The sequence below is a fragment of the Chroicocephalus ridibundus genome, chromosome 4 (genome assembly GCF_963924245.1).
Source record: "Chroicocephalus ridibundus chromosome 4, bChrRid1.1, whole genome shotgun sequence".
Taxonomy (NCBI): Eukaryota; Metazoa; Chordata; class Aves; order Charadriiformes; family Laridae; genus Chroicocephalus; species Chroicocephalus ridibundus.
The window spans coordinates 46581252-46603965 of NC_086287.1; the positions used below are offsets into that span (position 1 = coordinate 46581252).

A 22714-nucleotide genomic window follows, 5' to 3' on the forward strand; every position below is an offset into this window, starting at 1 on the left:
AGCAGGTTGACACAGCTGAAATTGTACAGAGTTTCAGGCAGTGCTTGAAGCAAGGGAAAGAGATGTGAATCTTTTTCCCAGATCAGCAAGAGCTGGACTTAGAAGCCAGGCTACCAGGGAATTCAGCAGGACCTGAGAGCCCACAGCAGTTAACCTTGATAGAGGCTGGCTCACAGCTCCTACTGATTTCGAACTCTCAGAAACATGATAACTCCTGAGTGCCGGGGCTGCTGGACTACAGCCCACATCAGGCTCAGCAGGAGAGTGTGTCAACCTACTGCTCAAGAAAGCAAAACACAGCTTCCTTTAGTAGCACTGACTTCCAGCTCCTGCTTAATTCAAAACCAGCTCTCTGAGCTCCTGAAGACACTGGAGACCATTCCCTCTTCTGCCCCACTCCAGAGGTGGTGCTATACTAATTTTTTAAAAACAGGAGGTGGGGAGAGGGAGACGTATATGGCGTGCACCTCCACCCTCAGTTCCTGTTTATATTTGTTAGTGTACAAAACCTCCTGCTGTCTGCATTTACTTCTGACTGAGTCCTGACGCAAGGAATTAAAAAAACGGTATGGGTTTATATAGTGCTCTCATCATGAATAGGGTCTGTGTTTGCTATTGCACAAATACTGTTTGGATCCTCTGCTTGGTTTTCTTTAAGAATTTCTCTGTCTCATGCAGGACACTTAACCACCTTCCACACATTTAACACTCCAAAAAATGTTAATAAATGCAGCTTCTATGTTTTCGGAGAAGTCCACAGCCTACACTTAATTCTCTAGGCTCTGCCCTTGCCAAGGGCATGTTCCAAAACTCCTCCAGCCTCCACACTGAGAGGGTGACTTCTCAGTCTGGCTCACATTAACCTAAACCACACCGGTAAGGTAAACCCATCTGGGATGAATAAACCCACAGCCCAAAAGTAGCTCCAAAAAGGCAGACAAGTTGTGACTAACCTTACAATACCTTCCCATACATCTTCCCCAACAATCAAGGAAAGCCAGCTGGCCAGAAGCATAAAACCAACAGAGAGAACAAGCTGAGGTAACGATACTATGTGGAGGGAAAACTATCACTGCAGAATCTAATAGCTAGAAACAACCTTCAATTTGCATACACTAACTGGTAACAGGTTGATACATTAATGCTCAGTTATTAAAAAAAAAAAACAAACCAAAACACACCAGCTTCAGGGTAGCAAGCAGAAGGATCCAGTGCTACAATCCTATCTATCTGGGAAAGGGAGCTAGGAATCAGTACACGGCATCCTTATCAGATTCCTTACACAACATACAACTATGTTGCCATAGCAAGAGCATCCTCCATCTTTATGCCAGGATGGCTATAAAAATGTCTGTGAAGATATTCTATATTGGGTGTAGCAAATTTGGCTCAGGGCTTGCTTTGTGGTGGTGGTGTGTTTTGGTGTCTTTCCCCCCCCGGCCTACGAAACATGTAAGCAAAAACCACAACTGTTCTCTTCAAAGATGATAGCCAAATGTGGCAGGTCACTGACAATTCCTACCTCCTCCATGTGGTAGGTTACAAGGGTTTCTGCCCCCCCTCCGCACTCTGGAGTATGGGTAATTATTTTATTCTTTTTCTTTCCCCTTTAAAAAGGGGGCAGCAAGGTGTGGGAAAATACTTTTATGGCTAAGTGAGCTTTACCACCCACAAAGAGACAGGTCCCCAAGGGGCCCTCACCGCCCACAAAAAGATGAGTACTTCTGCAAAATCTCACCCCTTCTGATATAATGATATGTAGAAATTCATCGCTTTAACAATGCACACAAAAGGAATCAGCCTGCACCCTTCACTTTTAAGAACATCGTCATCTCCCTCCAACACCTTTCTGAATCTCAAAGCCAGCTTTAGCTTCCCAGCCACCAATAAAAAGAAAGGCTTATTGGGACAGTCTGCATCAGCAAATACAATATACGATCTTTCTCAGATTCAGCGCTCACTTCCACCACTGGGCACTGGAACAGAATACAGCTCATGACATACTGCAAGTGGCTAGCAGGACGTCTCCTGCACTGGGACCACAGAAGACATCCCATCGAGACTCCTGTACATATATCAGGAACTGTGGGACCAGTAGTATGCTCATGAACTTCCCCTTGAGCCCAGGCAACAATTTTGCTAGTAAAAACACTCCATGCACTGGAAAAAAACCCACCTGTTTCAGCAATTAGCTAACATAAGGTAAGTGGTGAACTTTATGCAGCAGGACTTTAAGAAATAAAGAAAACCCTAACACCACTAGTCAGACATCTGCCATTTGTTTCCAGTCTAAATTGGTCTGACATCAGCTTCTCCATCTTTCTATGCCTTTTGTCTATTGAATGAAAGGGTGCTCTAGAATGAAAGGGTGCTCTATCAGAAATCTTTCCCCCACATAGATATATCTACACCAGACAAGTAACAATGACTACCTACTACTACTTTGATTAGCTAAGCGCATTAAGCTTATGTCATTCTATAGCTGAAGTCTTCCTCAGCTGATTCTTCCTTCAGCTACTTTGTGTCTGCACTTCAGAAGGGCTCAAGAGTTGCACATGGATTTGCTCACCATCTGGAATGCTGCTAATAAGATCATATAAAAAGATAACAACAGTTTCATAATCCCTGATATTGCCTGCCCATATAAGTTCTTAGAGCTATGTCATTATGACAAGAATTCATATTCCCTTGGTTCACGTGCAATTCCCCAAAGACGTTTTCAGAGGCACTACTTTGCCTGAAACAAACCTTCACAAACTGCAAACAGGATACCCATTACTTGTCCCCCAAGGTATCTAATCTCACTCTGGGCTATTGTAATATTTACTTACCCACAATGTACCATTGCCTGGATCACCACTGGGAAAGAAGCGAGTGCAGGAAAGATCTGCTCTCCAAGTAAACAGATTGAGATTGCCACTGTCACACTCCACATTTTACTATCTACAGACAAAAGTGGATTGACCCCAGACCCCAAACACCCAGTTCTTTGAAAGGCCAATAGCAATAGGCTGGTAACATTGAACACTAGGCTCTTAAGAGTGCTTAACAGCTGGCTTGTTTGAAATACATCTTGCCTCAGAGTCATTCCATAAAACTGCTTCCTTTAACTGTCCAGAATCCTCCCTATTGTTTCAGCCTAATTCAAGGCTTTGAATACTACTCTGCTCCCATTTGAACCATCTTCCACAAATGCACATGGAAGACTACTACCAGGCTGGTAACAATAACCCTGCAATTACACCATCAACTCTTCTGGGGAACATGACGGTAAAAGTGTAATTATCACTTCAAGGTTCTGTATTTGAGACCTCTAAACCCTTTAATAGTACTTTCTCATGTGGATGACAAAATCATACACATTTCTCTACCAAACTTCTCTCGTGGGGCAGCACAACCAAGGACAATGTACAGCAAACATCTCCGCAACTCCTGAAATGCAGCCAGTCACAGGCAGTGTCTGGCGCACTTGAGTAAACGCAGATCTTTCCAACTACTGCTGATCTCAGTGCAGTCGCACTTCCAGATACTAGCCAAAAATCCCCTGACACCTCAGACCTCATTAAGCATATCCTGTAAAACAAAGTGGTCTGCACTCACTCTGACCAGAAAAGTTACACTCATTCTAATCTCACTTGCAAATAAAGTTGTAAATTATGTTCATAACATACAGCAGCTAATCCACGCCAACTCTATGGACACTTAAACTACACAAGTAGAGGACTGAGGGGTTTTCAGCTTTCAGTTCAGCTTACCAAAACAAACTGAAAATGAGAAACTCTTGGTACAGCCATCAGGAGGTTTTACAATAGGCTTAGCAGACAATGCCACTACATGCAACCAGATGCAGCTGTACCTACTGCTGAAATGTGGTATTTAACACACCTTTAGCTAAAACAAACTATTCTCACCTATGTTGAACCCAAACATTGTGTAACTGCTTCTGTGCACTCATATAATTCAGAGAATCACTGAAGACTGAGGATGGAAAGGATCTCTTGGAGCCGCTCTAGTCCAATCCCCTACTCAAAGCAGGGTTAATTACAGCAGGCTACAGGGGACTATCTCCAGGCAAACTTGAGTATCTCCAAAGATGGAGACCCCACAACCCTCCTGGGCAACCTGTTCCAGCATTTGACCACTCTCACACAAAAAAAAAAAAAGTTTTCTTAAATTCAAATGGAATTTCAATTTGTGTCCGTTGCCTTTTGTCCTTTCACTGGGCACCACTAAGAAGAGCCTAGCTCTCTTATCTTCATTCCCTCGGTTATTTATACACATTGAGAAGATACACTCCCGAGCCCTCTCTTCTCCAGGCTGAACAGTCCCAGCTCTCTCAGCCTCTCCCCTCAAGTCAGTCTCCAATCCCTTACTCATCTTTGTGGCCCTTTGCTGCGCTCATTCTAGTATGTCCATGCCTTTCTTGCACTGAGGGCCCAGAATTGGACAAAGCACTCCAAATGTGGCATTACCAGGGCTGAAAAGAAGGATCACTTCCCTCAATCTGCTGGCAATGCCCTTCCTAATTCAACCCTGTACACTGTTGGCCTTCTTTACTGCAAGGCCACATTTGGTGGCTCATGTTCAACTTATTGCCCACCAGGACCCCCCAGGTCTTTTTCTGCAAAGTCACTTTCTTGCAAAGTTGCAAAGCCAGTAGGTCCACAGCCTGTACTGGTGGATGGGGTCATTCCTCTACAGGTGCAGGACTTGGCATTTCTCTTCACTGAATTTAGTAAGATCTGTTGGCCCATTTCCCTGCCTATGAAAGTTCCTCTGACTAGAAGCACAGCTTTCTGGTTCATCACCTATTCCTCCCAGTTTTGCTGAGGGTGCACTCCAACCCATCATCTGGGTGATGAATGAAGATGTTAAACAGTATGCATTGTCCCCAAGCAGATCCCTGAACAGGCCAAAGTCTGTTTTCCTAAAGAGCTTTTCCCACAATGCTGTCCTGTAGATACTTCCTTATTTATCTGCATATGCCCAAAGTGGGCCTCTTTTGCCCATTTTGAGGCATGAAACCAAAAGAGCAAGACATGACGAAAGATCCAGAAAACATCCCGTTACAAGACATGAGGCTAATTCACTTACAAATAAAACTTGATTACAGTACTCATGCATTTGCTTAGCTAATGTGTTAGCTTGTGAGGCATAAGAAACAATATTTTAAATGCATCCGGGAACTGCAAAACAGTTGCCACAAGCCCTGCTGCAGCAACAAAACTGCTGCATTATCTTCCCACATACAGGAAATCAAGATGTTACATTTCTTATAAAACCAAAACTCTACCTGCTGAGTCCTGTAGCCATGTTTTGAGTATGAAATGTGAAAGAGACACACCACCAAGTAGCAACAAGGAGCGTACCTACAGTGAGCCTCCTTGTATCACATCTAGCACAGCTTCTGATCAAGTACCAGAGCTTGTTGCCTACTACACTACTTACAGGTTGAGACAGGTCCACAGTCTGTCACATCAATGCACAACACACAGCAAGAAGAGGCACAGAATAGGAAGGAGAAGAAATTAATAAACAGGTCACAGCACTGTGCAACAATAGGAAGCATAAATGTTGAGGAGGATAACATAGGAGGAAGTCACATGAGTGTTTATTGAGTCTCTGAGACTGATGTGGTCTGAGAAAGAGCTCCTGCAAGCAGGCACATTCACTCACACTGTAAAAATCAAGTTCCATACCCCCAGCCAGCAGAATTATTTTCGCAACAATGCTGCACACCAAATGATGGTAGCAGTACCATCATTTCACAGGTGGAAACAAGAAAAAAAAAATCCCTATCACACAAGGCTTATTTATCTTGAGCAGCGAGTTACGATGCACTGTCTGACTGGTCTCAAAATATCCATTAATACTTGCAGTCCAGAATAAGTTTAAAAAAAAAAAATCTCAAAAAAACTAGAAGAAAAAGCTGCAGAAACAGAGAAAGGGTACAGCCTCTCCCAAGAAAACTTGACTACCTGCTGTAGACAGTGGTAGGGCTTGCGTACTGAGGGTTGGGGGGCGTAAGTTAAGAGCAACTCCACCTTTTCAGTGGATAGTAGAAAATAAAGAAAGCAGGTGAGCAGCACTGATCAACAGCAAACCTATATGCTACGTTGGCACTGCCACTCTGCCAAGCGGTGTTTACTTCTGGAAGCAAAGCACCCACGAAAAAACACCTTCCATACAAACCAAAAGCTGTTGCTTTCCCTCCTCTCAGAGTTGCTGCTTTCTTTGTTTCTTATACCACCTTGTTGCTTTTGTTTAATCCTTCTGCTCAGATTCCTCTCAAGATATCATCCTTTCTGCACCTAGCATCATGGCAGGATGCAACCTGCCTAATTTTAGGCACGTAAGGTATCCACAGCAGAAAGATACTCTTCCAAAGTTCCCTATATAATGAGTGATAAATAGGCTGGCAACTCCACAGAAGATTCAGAGCACCTAAATTCATCTCACTTCAGGTGATGAATCGGAGCAGAAGCTTCTCTTTCTCTGCTAACTACACAGGAAGCTTAGCCTCCAAGTCAGATGCCCCCAAAACTACAGTGTAAATACCCCGCATAGCGCACCTAGCTGTGGATCCTTATTTCCAGTTGATTCACATATCTCTCAACTAACACATTCCCAGACTTCGCAGACTGAGATGAACAACGGCTTGAGCTGCAAAATCATAAAGGAAAGACAAGAACAAAAAGGACTGAGCAAGAACAAGTTTTAAAGCGCTAACAACACTTTTTGACTCTTCAGTTCACCTTTATTGTGCAACATTTAAGAGACTTTTTTGGACTGTCTCCAGTTCTCAGATGTAAAAAGGCAGCTCTTTCCACATGAAGACATTGATACACAAAATACTACAAATTTATTTTAGAAATTAAACTGGTTTGGGAGTCACTCAAGCCTTGAGAGTACTCTAGTCTCCAGAATCTAATAAGGGATAGCATCTTACAAGGGTTCTGATGCAAGTTCATTCCCTCCATCCTTCAATCTCTAGTGCTTTGCACTCTTACTGTCCCAACCAAAGAATTCAAACTGGATCTTTTCACAGCTGACGACGGAGAAGTGTTTGTGCCCACAGAGCACCATTGCTGTTAAATGGAAGAAGCAAGTGAGCAGAAGCATAGAGCAAGCAGGGCATTATAAGCAGACAGACAGACTAACAGTCTTCCATTCCAGCACACAAAGTATCCTGATGCTTTCTAGTTGTCTATGCTTGTTGCATGCAACAGCGTACAGCAGGAGTGGACATCAAAATGAGGATGAGTAACCACACAGATTCTCACTGCAGAATTTGATATTTTGGATGAGAGGGAAAGGCTAACTGGAAATAACACACAACCTTTTCCACCACACAAATGCATACGTTAATGGCTTTTGCTCCACATTACCAGCCATCTCCTTTCAGGATGCATCTAGCTAGATCAGAGAACTAAACCCCTTTGGCTCACTGGTTTTATCTGCATTAAAACCAATGCCACCAGCTTGGGAACTTTTGTGGGGTCTTTGCACAGGACTAGCGTTTCAGAAGAGATGGCCTGTGGGTCATTCAAATGCTAATGGCATCAACTACCTTGTGGCCTTCATTGTGCCAAGGTACATTGCTACAGGATGACACAGATTACAGCATGAGAAAAGGGGCAGCTGGACTGCCTATTAAAGCACAGAGCCGTAAAAAACAAACTCACTGGTGTCTTGTAATACAGTGAAGAATGACTGATGTACTATAAAGACGGACCTGCTAGGGAAAATGTAGCATCTGTGGATCAGCTATCCAACCCCTGTGTACCCACAAGAAGTTATGTATTACCCGTTGGTTTCTAGGCTTGCCATTTTTAAGCATTAACAAACTGATACGTACCTTCTGGGAGAGAGATTTCATTTTAAGAATGCTTGCTAAGAAGTTCACCTTCTGACCACAGTATGGTGTGGTATAACCCTGTAGTCACAGCCACAGAATCTATGAAGTAGAAGTCAACAATGGATCTAATACTAAGATAAAGTTAACTCACAGAATATGACTTTATTCTGTCTTCCAATCCATCTGGAACACCAAACTATCAGGAGATTTTATTTATGAGATACTCCACCATGATCGAGGAGGAAATTTAAAAGCTTTCATCGTCACCCTCCCTGGTTCAAGAAGGACAGGGAACTGCTGGAGAGGGTACAAGCAAAGGGCTACAAAGATGATTAGGGGACAGGAACACCTCTCTTATGAAGAACGGATGAGGGATTTGGGTCTCTTCAGTCTGGAAAAAAGATGGCTGAGGGGGGATCTTATCAATGCTTATAAATACTTAAAGGGTGGGTGTCAGGAGGATGGGGCCAGGCTCTTTTCAGTGGAGCCCAGCGACAGGACAAGACGTCACAGGCACAAACTTGAGGATACGAAGTTCCACCTAAACACGAGGAGGAACTTCTTTGAGGGTGGCAGAGCCCTGGAACAGGCTGCCCAGAGAGGTGGTGGAGTCTCCATCTCTGGAGACATTCAAAATCCGCCTGGACGCGTTCCTGTGCAACCTGCTCTAGGTGACCCTGCTCTGGCAGGGGGGTTGAACTAGATGGTCTCCAGAGGTCCCTTCCAACCCCTACCATTCTGTGACTCTGTGAAAGCTGCTCTAGGAAAGCAGCAGTTGGAAAGAGGAAAACGCAGATGAGAGCTGAGGTCCAGCAGCTCATGGGCTGCAAGTGTGTTTTTAGAATACATGAAGCAAGTTTATAAGTGAACACTTAAATAAGAGTATGTCACACAATTCAAGTCTTCTCCATACTTCCAAAATCCTACTGTCTCCAAAAGCTTAAGTACCATGTTGAGGAAATCTACAACTCTGAGGATACCTCTCACCACGTCCACAAAGGCACACTTTCCACTCCCTACTGTAATGAGTTCATGCATTTGCAATTCAGCACTACAGACTCTTTTCTTCCCTACATTTCTGCATGAAAGGTTGCACTTTCACAGAAATTATAAACAGTTCTCAAGTCTGCAATGAAGGTAACAGATACCTCTAGCTCTCAAGTCGCAGAAGAACCTGAGGCATATTTTAAGCCTCTTATGTCGTTTCATGTCCACTAACATAGATCACAGAAGTACCACAGAGAATTAGGTTACTCAAAGGTTCATATCTTTCCACATTAAGCTGTACCCAAGAGGCTTATAACAGAAACACACTCCATAGAAAGCCACCTGGCTATGTTCATGGATTGTATTACTCTACAGATCTCTCTATTGTGAAAAGCAGGATGAGATCAGGACACTAATCCAAATTCTTGTAGTTGTCTTAGATGAAAAGGCACAAGCAGGCTAATAGCAAAAAGCCAATGACGGACAGCTGAAGGTACAGATTCAAAACAACACTCACGTCTCAGGCAACTGTACAGAAAGCCTTGTCAGAGAACACATATCTACTAATAGTGAGAAAAACAAGGGTACAGAGACAACTGGGATGTGTTTTCCCATTAACTTTTTCTGGCCTTATGGAGCTCTCAAGTCATCTTAGTCATACTCTGTAGAGCTGTGCATCACCGCAAGCACATTTGAAGGATGGGGGCATCTCAGAACAGAATTCACAGCTCACTGACACTGTATGTAACAGACTAGGATTAGGTCAAGAAGACTTGAGCCATGGGAGACAAGCACACCTGCAATGCCAGAGGAACTGGAGAATCTGCCTGCAATATGGTTTCCAAGGCAACCAAAGCAGCCTCTTATCATGATCACTTTCATCATTAGAGCAGAAGCGAAAGGTTACGGGGCTAATTCTAGTTGCAGCAGCAACCGACACTGTATCCAATTATATGTATCACAGGCTCATCAACATCCATTTTAACTGGGTTTAGGTTAGAGCCATTCACTTGTATTTGAAATTAGCCCTTAACACTGCTAGAGTGGATCAACAGATTGGGAACATGCACCAGGAGGCACCTTAGCTAGTGGGTCTGGTTCGAAAATTTGACTGGGGAGAGGCCATCGCCCTAATTCCTCTTATAAGAACTATCACATGCTCAAATAAATCTTCCTGTCATGAAGGAGGACAACATTTATCCAGCATCTTAGCTAATTTTCATCCTGATGAAACTTCAAATGCTCTAAGAATTGCGTGTTAGCAGCTTCTGGCTGAAGTACAGAAATTCACTTGAAGGCACATGAGGTAGAATTCTCCTAGGGAGCCAAGCTTTGAAGAATGTGATAGTTTATGTGATTTTGGGTAAACAGCAGCTGTCCATTACACTTTGAAGTCCTAGATCCCAATTAAAGGCAGGCTATCAACCAATTCTTAGCTTCACCTATAGCCTCAGCCCCACCCCAGTGTAACAAGCCACAGACAGCCAGCTTTGGCAGCCTCAGCAGAGACAGCCAAAGCTGCACTATTATTACTTTTCTAGCAGGTCATAGACATGGGCTATGGAAAAATCTGTAATATCAAGATCATTCTTTGAATACATGTAAGTGTTCGGTCTCTGGTCTGAATCTATTACCCTGAAACAGCAATGAAATTACTCAAAAACTGTAACTGTAGAGTGTTGTATCGCTCAAGTCCTTAAGCCATGCTCATTCGGGATCTCCCCATGAGGTGGAGGACTCAGAGCAACTGTGCTGGATTGCATTTAAAGAGATGAAGTCTGGTGGCAAAGCCAGAATAGACAAACATGATCTGTGTTCGTGCAAGGAAAAATATTTTGTTTGTTGAGATACACATAACTGAATAGATGCCTATTAAAACAAAGTGAGGTGAGCCACAAGCATTTCACAAAGCTAGGTGACTCTATCAAACTCAAACTTTCATCTGCAGGTCTCCTGCAGTCAGCAAACCGGCATCTGTGTCAATTTTTAAAGCCTCCTGAAAAGCTCCTTGGCAAATGCTGATTTTTGTCTTCCTCCAAGCTTCCATTGAACTGAGACTAAAGCCTTCTTTGTTCCACTATACCATTAGCATGTCTCTGTCATCCTGAAGCAGTCCATTACCAGAAAGCCTAAAGGAAAAGTTCACATAGGCAAACAAGAGGTCATAAGCACTTCAGTGGCAATGAAGTGGATCTTATTTTAAAAAGTTTTTAGTGATTTTTAAAAAAAATATATTAAAATGTACATCTCTCTAATATCAGATGCCAAAAATATCTATGACTTGGCCCTCAAATTAATGTCATGCTCGCAATGTGAATTAGGACAAAGAGAAATTTATTTAAAAAACAAAAAAAACCAAACCAACAAACCAACACCACAACCAACAAACAAACCAAAAGAAAAAAAAAACCAAACAAAACAATGGGCAGAAATATTCATCTTAAGGAAAAAACAAAAAAAAGCAGGAAGAGGTGGTAAACACAATACTGAGCCATGTGTTTCTTGGATCCAGGACCAGGCATGTTAACATCGCTGAACTTTGCAGTAGTACTAGCTCCCATTACAAAAGATGTAACCCCATCCCACAGAACGGCTCTTTGGGATCTCCTGGGAAGCACAGGGGAAGGAAGAAAAAAAAAAAAAAAAAAAAAAAAACACACACACAAAAAACACCCAAGAAAAAGCCCCACTCTGTTGGCCTGCAAATATCAGCGAACCCAAGAAACTAGAAGACTCAAATGGCCCCAAGATGTGGTATTGCACTTGCATTGCCATATGCAATTGGCCAGTCCTATCAAATGAGAAGCCGAAATGTGTTCACTGCTTTCATCATCACTTTAGCAAACAACCACTTTAACTGGCTTTCACTGTATGGATGTTTCCTTGGAGACCACAACCTCATCACTTACAGCAGTTCACCAAGGAGAGGAGAGTCCAGAGGGCAGCTTACAGCCCACACTACCATGAGCTTTAGAAGAGCTGCCAAATGAACTCTCAGTTTTTTTCATTAGTCTTGAAATAAAAGGGGAATGTAGAAGACTGAAAAATATGCTAGTGTTATACCAGTATTTTAAAAGGTTGAAATAGGATAAGATGTGTCAGTCTTGTCAGCATGACATTGATTCCAGACAAAATAATGAAAAAGCTGATATAAGACTCAGTTAATAAAGGATTAAAGGAGGACAGTGTAATTACTGCCAATCAACATAGACTTTACAGGAAAATATAACTTGTCAAACTACCAACACTTTTTGGTGTGATTACAAGTTTGAACGCTAAAGGTAGCAATGTTGATGCAATATATTTTCACATGGTGTTTTACTTGGTGCCAGAAAGCACAGTGATGCAGCATATTGTATCAGCTAACAGATAGGTCTAAACTGCACCAGTAGATAAGGAGTCAGGCAGGAAGGTGCTACTGGGATTCGTCATTGTTCCAGGGCTACATGCAAATTAGGCTGCTGGCATGAGATATCTCTGTCTGTCATGTTGACTAGTATCGCTTCGTTCTCCCCCTGAACTCCCACCTACTCTACCCATCTGTTGCCACCTTTCCTATACTTCCCCTGGAAGTGCTTTGATGCAGGGATGGCCACCAGTCCCTGTCTAGTACAAAGGACTCTCTAATCCTGACCTAAGCCCTGCCTGCCACATCAGAGTCATTCTGCCAAACCTACTGTGTTGCTGCACTAGCCCGTCTGCTTAGATAACCTCCAATTTTTAGTGGTTCATTAAATCAGGCGGCTCTAAGAATTTATTCACAAGGCAGTCTTTCCTACCATGGAGCTATTGTCTGTAACAATTGCATGAGAACAATACTTGAACAATGGAAAGCTGTTCACATAGAACAGACAGCTGAAAGTAAACGTGGACAGAACCTGACAGCAAGAGCTTTGACATTAAGAAATTTAGTCAGTACACCACCAAGTAATTCCTACACCATAAGACCTCCGTCTGTTGCTTTTATTTCCTCTCTGCATATGACAGTAAGTGGGGAGGGGACAGGAGAAGTGTAATTGGGTATATTTCCCTAAACAACAGCTCTCACTCATACTTGACTACAGAAGTCTACCATCAATTTTTAGAAAGCTGTCAGGTTAGGAATACGGGGGGGGGGGGGGGGGGGCTTTTGGCATCTTTTCTCAAATGCTGTAGAGGTTACATAAGAAATACATTTAGCATTTATACACTTAAACATAATTCAGAAATGACAGTCTAGATACATGGTAGGATGAAGCAATTTAAGGCACTCAAGCTTAGATTAGCCTGTGTTAATGGGAAGACAGATGATTGATTTTTCCCTCAGCCAAGGCTGGCAACCTCACCCATAATTACCAGGCCAGGGTTAAAGCACTTTTGAGCTTCAGTAGAGGTTTTTCATTATGATAGTAAAGAAAAAACTAGAACAAGCTTTGGCATAGGCTAACTAAAAAGGAAAACATGCTATCAGCACTGCAACTTCCAGTGGCTCTGACATACTGAAAATCACAATGCTGCTGACCAACGTAACCCAAGAAATTCTCCAACTATTCCACAGCTGCAACCTCATTTCCTAGTTCTCATCTTTCATTCCTCCACTTAATATTTACAACTTCAACTCTCCTCATTTCTGTAACACATTAACGTGTTTTTGAGCACAAATGTAAAAAACATTTTGAAAGCTGAAAGTGTAAACACATACTAAAGTAAACAGAATATTAAAATAACATATCACAAGCAGCTGCTGCATTAGGAGAATTAATTTTACATTTAAGTCAATAAATGTAAGGTTCCACGACACTGTAAGAGCTAACAGACCTTGTCTTAAGTAGGCTCAGCACAGTGCCATACAGAAAAGATTGATGATCTTTGTTGAGTCCCATGATTACAACTTCTGCCTTCTTTTGTTAATCTCAGCACACACACACACACACAACGAACAGCAAGTACGTGTATTTTGGGGCTCAAATTTCCTAAAACGTGCAAGAAAAAGCCAGGCTGTTTCCTAGCCATTAAGGAAGAGGCGAACTGCAAGGAGGGCTGTAAGAGGGTCGAAGACAGGTGTCTCCAGCAAAGTGGGGCTGCACAAGAGTTCTGCAGTGTTGCCTGGCAGCAAGTAATTATCTGCCAGTGAGCTGTTTCCACGTGCCAACAACCAAAGCCCACACAGGCAGCAAACACAGGAAAGCACATGCGTCAGCTAAAGCTACAGGCTAGCTCCATTCTTTCCTAAGGAAAAAAAGCAGCGGTGCTCTGGAGGCTAGACTTTGGCTGAGCTCTTGCTATTACTGCACCAGGAAGGTCTATGAACCATACACTCAAAACAAAATGTCCAGAGAAACACGAGTCCGGGAGATGCCAGAAATCTGTTATCAAAGACAAGACCACTGCCATACTATATCAGCCGTGCAAGAACAACAGTTCCACCCCAGAATGGTTGGGAAAACTCCAGTGAAGACTCTTAAGAACACGTTAGATAAATCCTGCCCGAATTAGTTTAGGTATAGTTGATCATGCCTTAAGATAAGGAAAAGGGTCACACAGCCTCTTGAGAAACCTTTCAGTACTCCCCTTAGTGGTGGTCCTGTGATTACCTACAGGGAGGGAGAGAACCACATCCCAACCTACCTGTCCATACATTGTCCCTCATTCTCCCCCAAGATCCAAGATGAATCCCCTTGCGCTGGGGTTAATTACAGAGCAATTCAGACCCAGCCAAAAAAGACCCACCCTCAAGATGTGTCATCTATAACCATCTCATTCATGAACTGCCAGCGTGCCATATCCTCCTCTCCCCCCTACCTCCCTTCCCACCTCCGCCTGCCCTTTAAGGCTCCCAAATGCCTGTGTGCTGTATGTGGTGGCAGCCGGGTTTTTTTAATATGCACTTATTAAGATCCTAATTGAATCCCGCATTGCCTTGTGTGCATCTTGCCAGCCGGAACACGAACAGGGCACCCTATAATTCAATTAGAAGGACCTGCAGCAAGCTGATCATTAGTCTGTCAGGTTGTTCAGAAAAAGACATCTAGGCATAGGGGAGGAAGTTAAACAAAGGGAGAATTGTTAACAGCCCCCCTCCCCAACTCATGCAGAGACTCCCATGTACATACTTGACGTGTGAAATCTGCAATGGCCAAGCACTTGAACGACAGCTCACCGCATCACTCCAACAGTTCTTTCTCTTGTTTCAGGTGACTTAACTAGAACCTCAGAAGTTGGAATGAGACTTTTCCTCACCAATCCTCCTCTACTCAGGTTCACAAGAAAAATCCTACATGACTATTGCAAACAAGGAAGTCTCATTACCTGCCAAAACCCTGTTGACAGAGGAATGGGTGGCCAAACCAGGCTGTCCCCGTTCATGGAAAATCCCAGCATAAGGCAAGTACTCTGGCAGCAAGAAGCGTCTGCAAAACAAAAAGAGTAAACTTACGTGGAGAAAGACATCCCAGTATACTACAGCCCTGGATGGCAACTGCAATTACTTTGAGGAAACATGACTATATTCCAGCAGACTACAGCAGAGGGAAGGCTGGACTCCTCTGCTTAGCCAAGCACTCCACTGCCTCAAACAAAAAGCAAGTTACAGATTAGATCCTCCTCTGATCAATGCGGCTGTGAAGATCAGCATTAAGTAAACCTTTTACCTCCTACAATAGCTTTCTCATCTCAAACCAGCACATTGTGCTGAGAATCCCTGATCAGACTCTTTTCTCCTCCTATTCTGCCTTCACTCCATAGCTACAACCTGCAGGTAAGAAGCACGAGGACCATGCGCTGTCCTTCAAATGTCACAGGACGAGATGATCACACTAACATGCCATCTCAGGGATGCCAGGAATTGCAAACCAAGAAAACAGCAGCCCTGTGCAAGAAAAGGAATCCATCTGAAAGCACCAGAGAGGTGTACTGCATCTGGTACCTCCAGGACTTCCACACCCATTTACTCTTACATGTACAAGCCTTACCTTGGGACAAAGCGCCCCAGCGATGGTGCAGACATGCGGGCATTCCGGGGTGCTCGGTGCCTGGATCGGTCTCCATTGTCCCTTCAGCAAAAGAAAAAAAATAATTGTACATTAAAAATACTATGTAATAAAGTATTCTCCAAGAAAAGAAAAACCCGACGACGTTACCTAGTCATCCTGAGTATGCCACTGAAATTTAATGGTTCTCTTGCATAAATCACATGCTTCTCGTGTTCCAAATTCATACAACTTACTATACCAAAGACTCCTGACAGTTTTAAATATGGGTAGCCTAATGTCCACTTTCTTCATGGTTTGACAGTGTCTCTGTGGTTTTGTTGATACTTTTGAGAGTCAATGAATCAGTATCAGCATCTGAGCAAATGAATGAGAAACCCTATAATTTGTACTGGGAGAGCAAAGGCAAACACACCACAGTCCTGATAAGGACTTTGTTAGTCAAAGAGATTGGTTAAGTTTCATTTTTTCGTTCACAGAATTGCAGGCAAAAGAACATAATTTGCAGACTACTTTATTGCACTCCTTTCCTCAAGGTCCAATTTAAGTGCCATCACAGCTTAAGATAATCTCCCCTTTCACAAGCTTTTCTAGTGAAGCCAGAAATGTTAGGTGGTATCAGAGAAAACTGTACCTCCCCAAAAACCTCTCATTCTGTTTCACAATAAATGTATGGGCCTTCAGGAAGGAGGGTAAAGGGTCTAGTATCTATTGTCCTACAGCAGATACAGGAAAGTCTTCTTCCCCAGAGTGCAGTGCAATGCTGAACAGGTTACCCAGACAGGCTGCAGAGCTGCGATCCTCAGAATACTCAAGATAGAAGACAGACAAAGCCATGGCTGACCCAGTCTGATTTTGGCAATAACAACTGTACAACACGCAGGAGGCCAAACTGGAGCACCTCCAGAGTCCCCAGCAAATAAAATTCCTGATATTGCATTCATAGGTCACAACAGGACCTGTAATTATACGGCACTAAAACTGCAAGGAAAATAATGAGATTCCATCAGTGACTCTGGAGTTCTGAAACAGACCTCCACAGTGCTTTATTCTCCATTCAGGAATTTACTCTCTGCATGACCTTGCGCAAGCAGCAAGTCTGTTCTCCCCAGATTCCAGATCCCCATCTCTAATTGCAGCCCTATGTCTCCTTCCCAGGCAGTTGTGGGGAGAATATGACTTGCAGAGCCTTGGAACAACTAGGAAAGTAAATATTCCTTATGCAACACACTAGAAGCACATTCCTAACCCACTCCAGCAAGCTGTGCATTTTATAAATTATTTTTTTTGTTTTGCTTTTTTAAAGTCAGTGAGCAAGAAACGTGGGCTGAGAAGAAAGTCCATTACGTGGCTGTTTCCCACACACTTGAGGAACCAGGAACACAAGAGCAGAGGTTGTTCTGCAAAGCTCGTTAGCATTTCAAGCTATTTTACCAAAACCAAATCTAAATCAAAGCTTAAAACTTCCATTTCTCCTCCCACTGCAGACGCAGCGTTTGCAGTTCACAGCTAAAGCCGCACCTCGCCCTGAGGTTTCTGTGTAACCAGCAGGGTTCCCAAAATCAGCAAAGTAAAAAGCTGCTGCTGTTCTTTTACCAGAGGCCTCCAGCCCATTAAGACGCGGATCAAAAACAGAAGGAATCCTGCAAACTCGAGTGCTGACATACTAACTTCTTCTGCTAAAGAGAAAAGGTCAAAGGAGATAAAAAAGTGTCACGTTCCAGATCTTGCCACACACAGTAAGAGCTAGTGAAAGTCAGACAAGAAATACACTTTTTAGAAGTCTGTGTAGCAGTGTTTGAAATAATGCTGATATGCAGCCCTAGGAGAAAAGCAGCAAAACAGTTTTCAGGGTTTGCATTCGCTTTGGACATTTACTAGAATCAGAAGATGCTTTTGAAAAGGACAAGTATCAGCAAAAGGAACAACAGCAGGGCTATACCCTGCAAAACTCTCCAACTGAAGAGAATGTCTGCAGTAAGTTTCAAAAGGCATGAAGAATTGGCTCCAGCAGACAAAAGACAAAGGTGCCAAGCCTCCCACAGCCCAAACCAAGAGACCTAAAGCAACTAATCGTTCAAGTTTTTTTAAAATGCCACTAGTCAATGCTCTTAGCATTCATGAAAACACTTTAGGACACAAATTTTCTAATCAATGAGACTTTCTGATGCGAGAAGTGTATCCTGTACTGTCCCATTCACTGTGCATATAACCCTCCTCCAATAACAAAAAGCCTAAAAGGGAAAAGATATAGACTAGACTTTTCTTCAGTTTTCACCATGACAGACACAGCATCTACTGATTCAAGAGGCAGCAATCTATTTTTAACATCCCCTTTAAAAAAAATAATTAAAAAAGCACCACACCCAAACTGCCACTGCCCTATAACTCAAACAGCAGAATTGGGAATGAGAAATAGTGACTATCCTCTGAGAATACTGGAATTCCTATTTACTGTAATGGAAGTGTAAGATACACTCCCCTTTGCTAAAGAGGAATATTACTAAACATTACTCTGAATCACTAATTTACAGAGTGTTTTATATCTAAACTCCCATGCTCAACTCCATGCAAGAGGGTTTTTAAGCATCTACTGCTGAAAAGCTAGAACAGCTGACATTACCCTGGTGCCAGCTGAAGATTATTTCTGCACCTTCTAAAAAGGAAAATAAAAAAAACCCACCCTACAGATCAGTGAAGATGGGTGGCACTTTGTGTTATTTCTGTACCACATACAGCCTGCTGACAGAGGGAGGAGAGCAGATGTTAGCACGACTGCAGTGCCAGCATGAAGCACTCCAGCAAGAAATGACAAGTTTCCAAAGTTCTCTAAAGTACTGGTGAAGATCTAACACTCTTATTTTCTATTTAGTGAAAACTAGCCACAGACTTGTTAGGTAGTGATTTGCAGTGAACAGTTTAATTAACATAACCTGGAAAAGCAAATCCCCCAGAGTGTGTGCATCTACATTAAAAAAGAAAAAGCCTCTTCTGTAAAGCAACCCAATAACCTTGCAAAAGTAAATGACACAGTGTGCCACGGCAAGTTCTGTAACAGGGCTGAAAAGGTGTCCTACTACGCCCTTTGTCTCAAGTGCATCAGCAAATACCAACAGCACAGGGAAACTTCTGCAGTGAAAAAACAATAACAAAGGAACTCAGCAACCCATTGAGCAAGATGCAGGGAAAGAATCAGAAGTAATCAGCAGGTAAGGTAACAGACTAAATTGTCTCCAGAGGAAAACTGCAAGAACCAACAACTGGTCAAAACAACTTTAAAGGTCTGGCTCAAAATTCAGGTTAATCATAGTTTGTTCAGATACCAGTGTGGGACAAATCAAAACACGATATGGAGAATAAGAGTTGGTAGGGGAAAAATAGCATTAACACCAACACAGAATGCAGCAAGAAAAGGCGGCAATTCCCAACCATTCAGGAGATTTATGGACCTTTAATAAGGCATAAGAAGAATGAAAGTTTACCCTAAACTGGATAAGATGGTCAAATTTGTTTGGATTTTTCTGCTATTGTTTTGTTTGCTTGTTAGGAGAAAAGTTGACCAATGTAAATACAACACTGGCTCTGAAAACAGACATGGAGATGCAAAACTGCATCCTAAAGTTTGGAGGAAAAGGCATTTTTTTCAATTGGTAACTTGGCTACCACATTAATAACTGAGTGGATACAGAAGACAGTCAAGACTGTCAGAAAAGGAAAAAAAATCTACGTTCTGCTTTTCTATTTTGGCAAGAACTCTCTTTAATATTTAGAGATTGTTGTATCAGGAAGTGAAATTAAACACACAGCATGGGATTTCTACTGCAATCTGTTCGTCTAACTGTTCCCACTGTAGTCAATATTAAAACTCCCACTGACTACACTGCCAATAGAATTAGGTCAACAATGACCATTTTGAAAAGCCATTTAATTATCAGCGCCAGCACCAGTAAGCCACGCAAGTTCATAAGAATCAAATTATATCAAACCACGCCAATTGTTCCATATTTTCAGCATGTTCTAGTGTTTCATGCGATCCAATTTAAAATCCTAGATCAATTTCTATCGCAGAGGTTAGACACTTATATGCAATAGAAATGCTAAATAATCAGTTAAGTGTCATCTTATAATATGCTTAAGGGTTGGCACTGGATTCAGTTGCACCATCTTGCTGTAACAGAAAAAAATACATTTTCTCAGTACTTCAAACATTAAGTATTTCCACTTACTTGCTTTCAGCTTTTTTAAGACTGTAGGAGGTTACTTCAGAGGAAATAGCACAGAGAGCAGGAGTATCACAAAGATCATATCAGGAGCTCAGAGGAGGTTAGCAGAAAATGCAAAATTATTTGGCTTTAGAGGTTGATCAAGTCTGACCCCAGATCCTCTAAAAAGGGTACCTGGAAGACGTCATATTAAACTAGCCATACTAAAGAAGCAACAGATCCTGAAATCTTGCACTTCACTTCACAGGATTCACTGCTGCTTTCGATGAAAGCAGATGACACACATCCTGAGAAGGGTGTACTCACAAGACCTGCATAGAACTACAAGACAAAGTGTGTACTATGTTTCACAAAGGGTGTAGAAGTAGGAAAAAAGGGGTATGGGGAACATTACATTTGCTAGTGATTCTAAGAATGCATTGATCGCTTTCCAGCACCATCCTGATGATAAAGGGACATACAGTGTTGGGAACACTAGGACAGAAAGTTAACTGCCAGCTTTACACCTGAGAAAAGCAGCAAATACCAGATGATGTTAAAACTTTAGTTCTTCCAATGTCTGATCCTGCAAGATCCTGAGCATCTCTTAAATATGAAGTTAGGAAAAATGGGGAGCATTTCTAGGAAATAAACCTCTCAAAATAAAGAGGTAAACATGAAATAAATGAAACATTGACATTCTGAATATCTCAGTGAGATACAGATATCTTAGAAGACAAAAGGAAAAGCCATACTTGAAGCTGATTGTAACTCTGCAGAGAAATATAGCAGATGGAGTAATATCTCCTGGATCAGTAGAACTAGTCTCCCAAACAAACAAACAAAAAAATACAGGTTCCATCCAGTATATGCTACTTTACTCACAGTCCTTAAGTCTTGGAGAAGTTGTAAATTCAACCTAGGAAAAGGGGACCACCCTACTTATGGCTCTGAGTACAAGGGTATCTCACCTAAAAACAGGATTACGTTTGAGAGAAAAGATTCAAGACAACTGACTTATCTCTGAGCAGAGGCTTTTTTCAACAAGTAGATAGAAATAAGCAAGTCAGAAGCGCTGGTCCACAGGGTACAAAGTATTGACATCCACACACATTAGAACAACAAAAACATCAATTTAAAAGAATATACATAATCTGGTAAAAATGAAAGGTATAAATATAAATTTACCTACCCATCTTTGAAGGATATGACCATTACTGAAGCAAAAGTACTTAAGGCAGAACAGAAGGAGACAACAAGAAACAAGAAAATTTAAGCAAAAAGAAGCATCTGCTACATGAAGAGCCTTTCCTGGTACTAAACATATTAGGATCATGGAGCAAACTCCCAAGTATAACACTAGAAGCCAAACAAAACCGAAGAATAAAAATATTAGAGAAACTACAAAGAGCAATGATGCCCAGCTGGAGGGACAGGAAGTAGAATAGATTTTTAACATAGCTACTTAATACAGTAATTGATAGAGAAGTTGGGTAAGTCACCCAAGACACAGTGCCTTTCCATCTTCCTATGTTCTTTTGAAGGCTAAAATGCCAGTCTTTCACTAGCAGCTTTTTCAAAGGAACACCAGGGAAAACTCATCTCTATTTATCAGCTAAACTTCCTATAAAACAGCAGAGCACTGAGTTACTAATGGCTCTCCTGACCAGAGGGAAACAAACTTCCCAGCCTTGATTACCTCTCAGAGGGCTGTTCAGGGGAAAATATATTTACAAGATTAAAAATGGCACTTCAAAAGATCAAGTGTTTCAGAGAAGCATCACATAAGAGACGATTTATCACCTGGTCAAGAAACAGCAGCACTTGTTGTTAAATGCCAAGGATTAATTGCTTCAGAGAAAAACTGATTTAGAACCCTAACGAAGCACTGATTCTTATCTAGGCGCAGTATCCAGTTGGCTCTATTTTAATCACCTCACTGTGCGGTGGGCTCGCAAATCGATGACACATTTTAGAATAAGATGGATACACTCCCCATAGCTACAGTGAGTCATGAGAAAACAAGAACATCAGAGGCCAGATGAAGGAAGAGAATCCTCACTCCCCTGCCTAGACCTGGTACATGACTATTAAGGAAACCACTGTATTCAGTGTTTTATAATAAACCAGGGTATCCAGCACTACAACTACCCTTCCTTTGAGACCCCTTAACGAGCCATTCTCAAACATTCATCCAAACATGAGCATGACTAGGGTAAACATCACTATGGCTTATTCTAACCACTTGGAAACTTCACAACTGGTGCTCATTGAACACAGTTCGTAGTGCAAACATACAATCAGCTGCCCCATTAGGCTTCAATACTGGAATAAAGTGTCAAAAGCAAGCACCAACTTTTTCTTTTTTTTTTTAAATAATATACTGCAGTGTTATGCTACTGCTCTTCCAATGAAAACGTAACTGCACAAACAATGCTAACGTGTTAGACCTACAGGCTTGAAGAATGCTAACCACTGCCTGCTCTGTGTGGCCAGCAACAAACTATTAACAGCTTGCTTCCTAATCGCTCTCATTAACACCAGAAGTCACCTAGTCACCTACTACATGACCTAGTTTGACTTAAGAGTTTCACAGACACAAAATAAAAGCAAAAGGAAAACAATGAACACAGTTCAGAAGTAGCAGAAAAGCTTGGATGAAGGGTACCATCTTGACATCAAAACTCTTTCTACAAGCC

At 42.1% G+C, this 22714-nt stretch overlaps 1 protein-coding gene across 6 annotated transcripts in view; it reads right to left on the minus strand.

Annotated features, from left to right (window-relative positions):
• Positions 1-22714, minus strand: part of AMBRA1 (autophagy and beclin 1 regulator 1) — a 137876-nt gene that overhangs the window by 67349 nt on the left and 47813 nt on the right. For 5 of the 6 annotated variants that reach the window (XM_063331897.1, XM_063331896.1, XM_063331901.1 and 2 more), the window contains 2 exons: positions 15796-15879; positions 15134-15234 (listed from right to left, as the gene is read on the minus strand). In XM_063331897.1, coding sequence (XP_063187967.1) covers positions 15134-15234; positions 15796-15879 — 185 coding nt within the window. The remainder of the gene's footprint in view (positions 1-15133; positions 15235-15795; positions 15880-22714) is intronic. The other variant, XM_063331899.1, reaches the window with a different exon arrangement.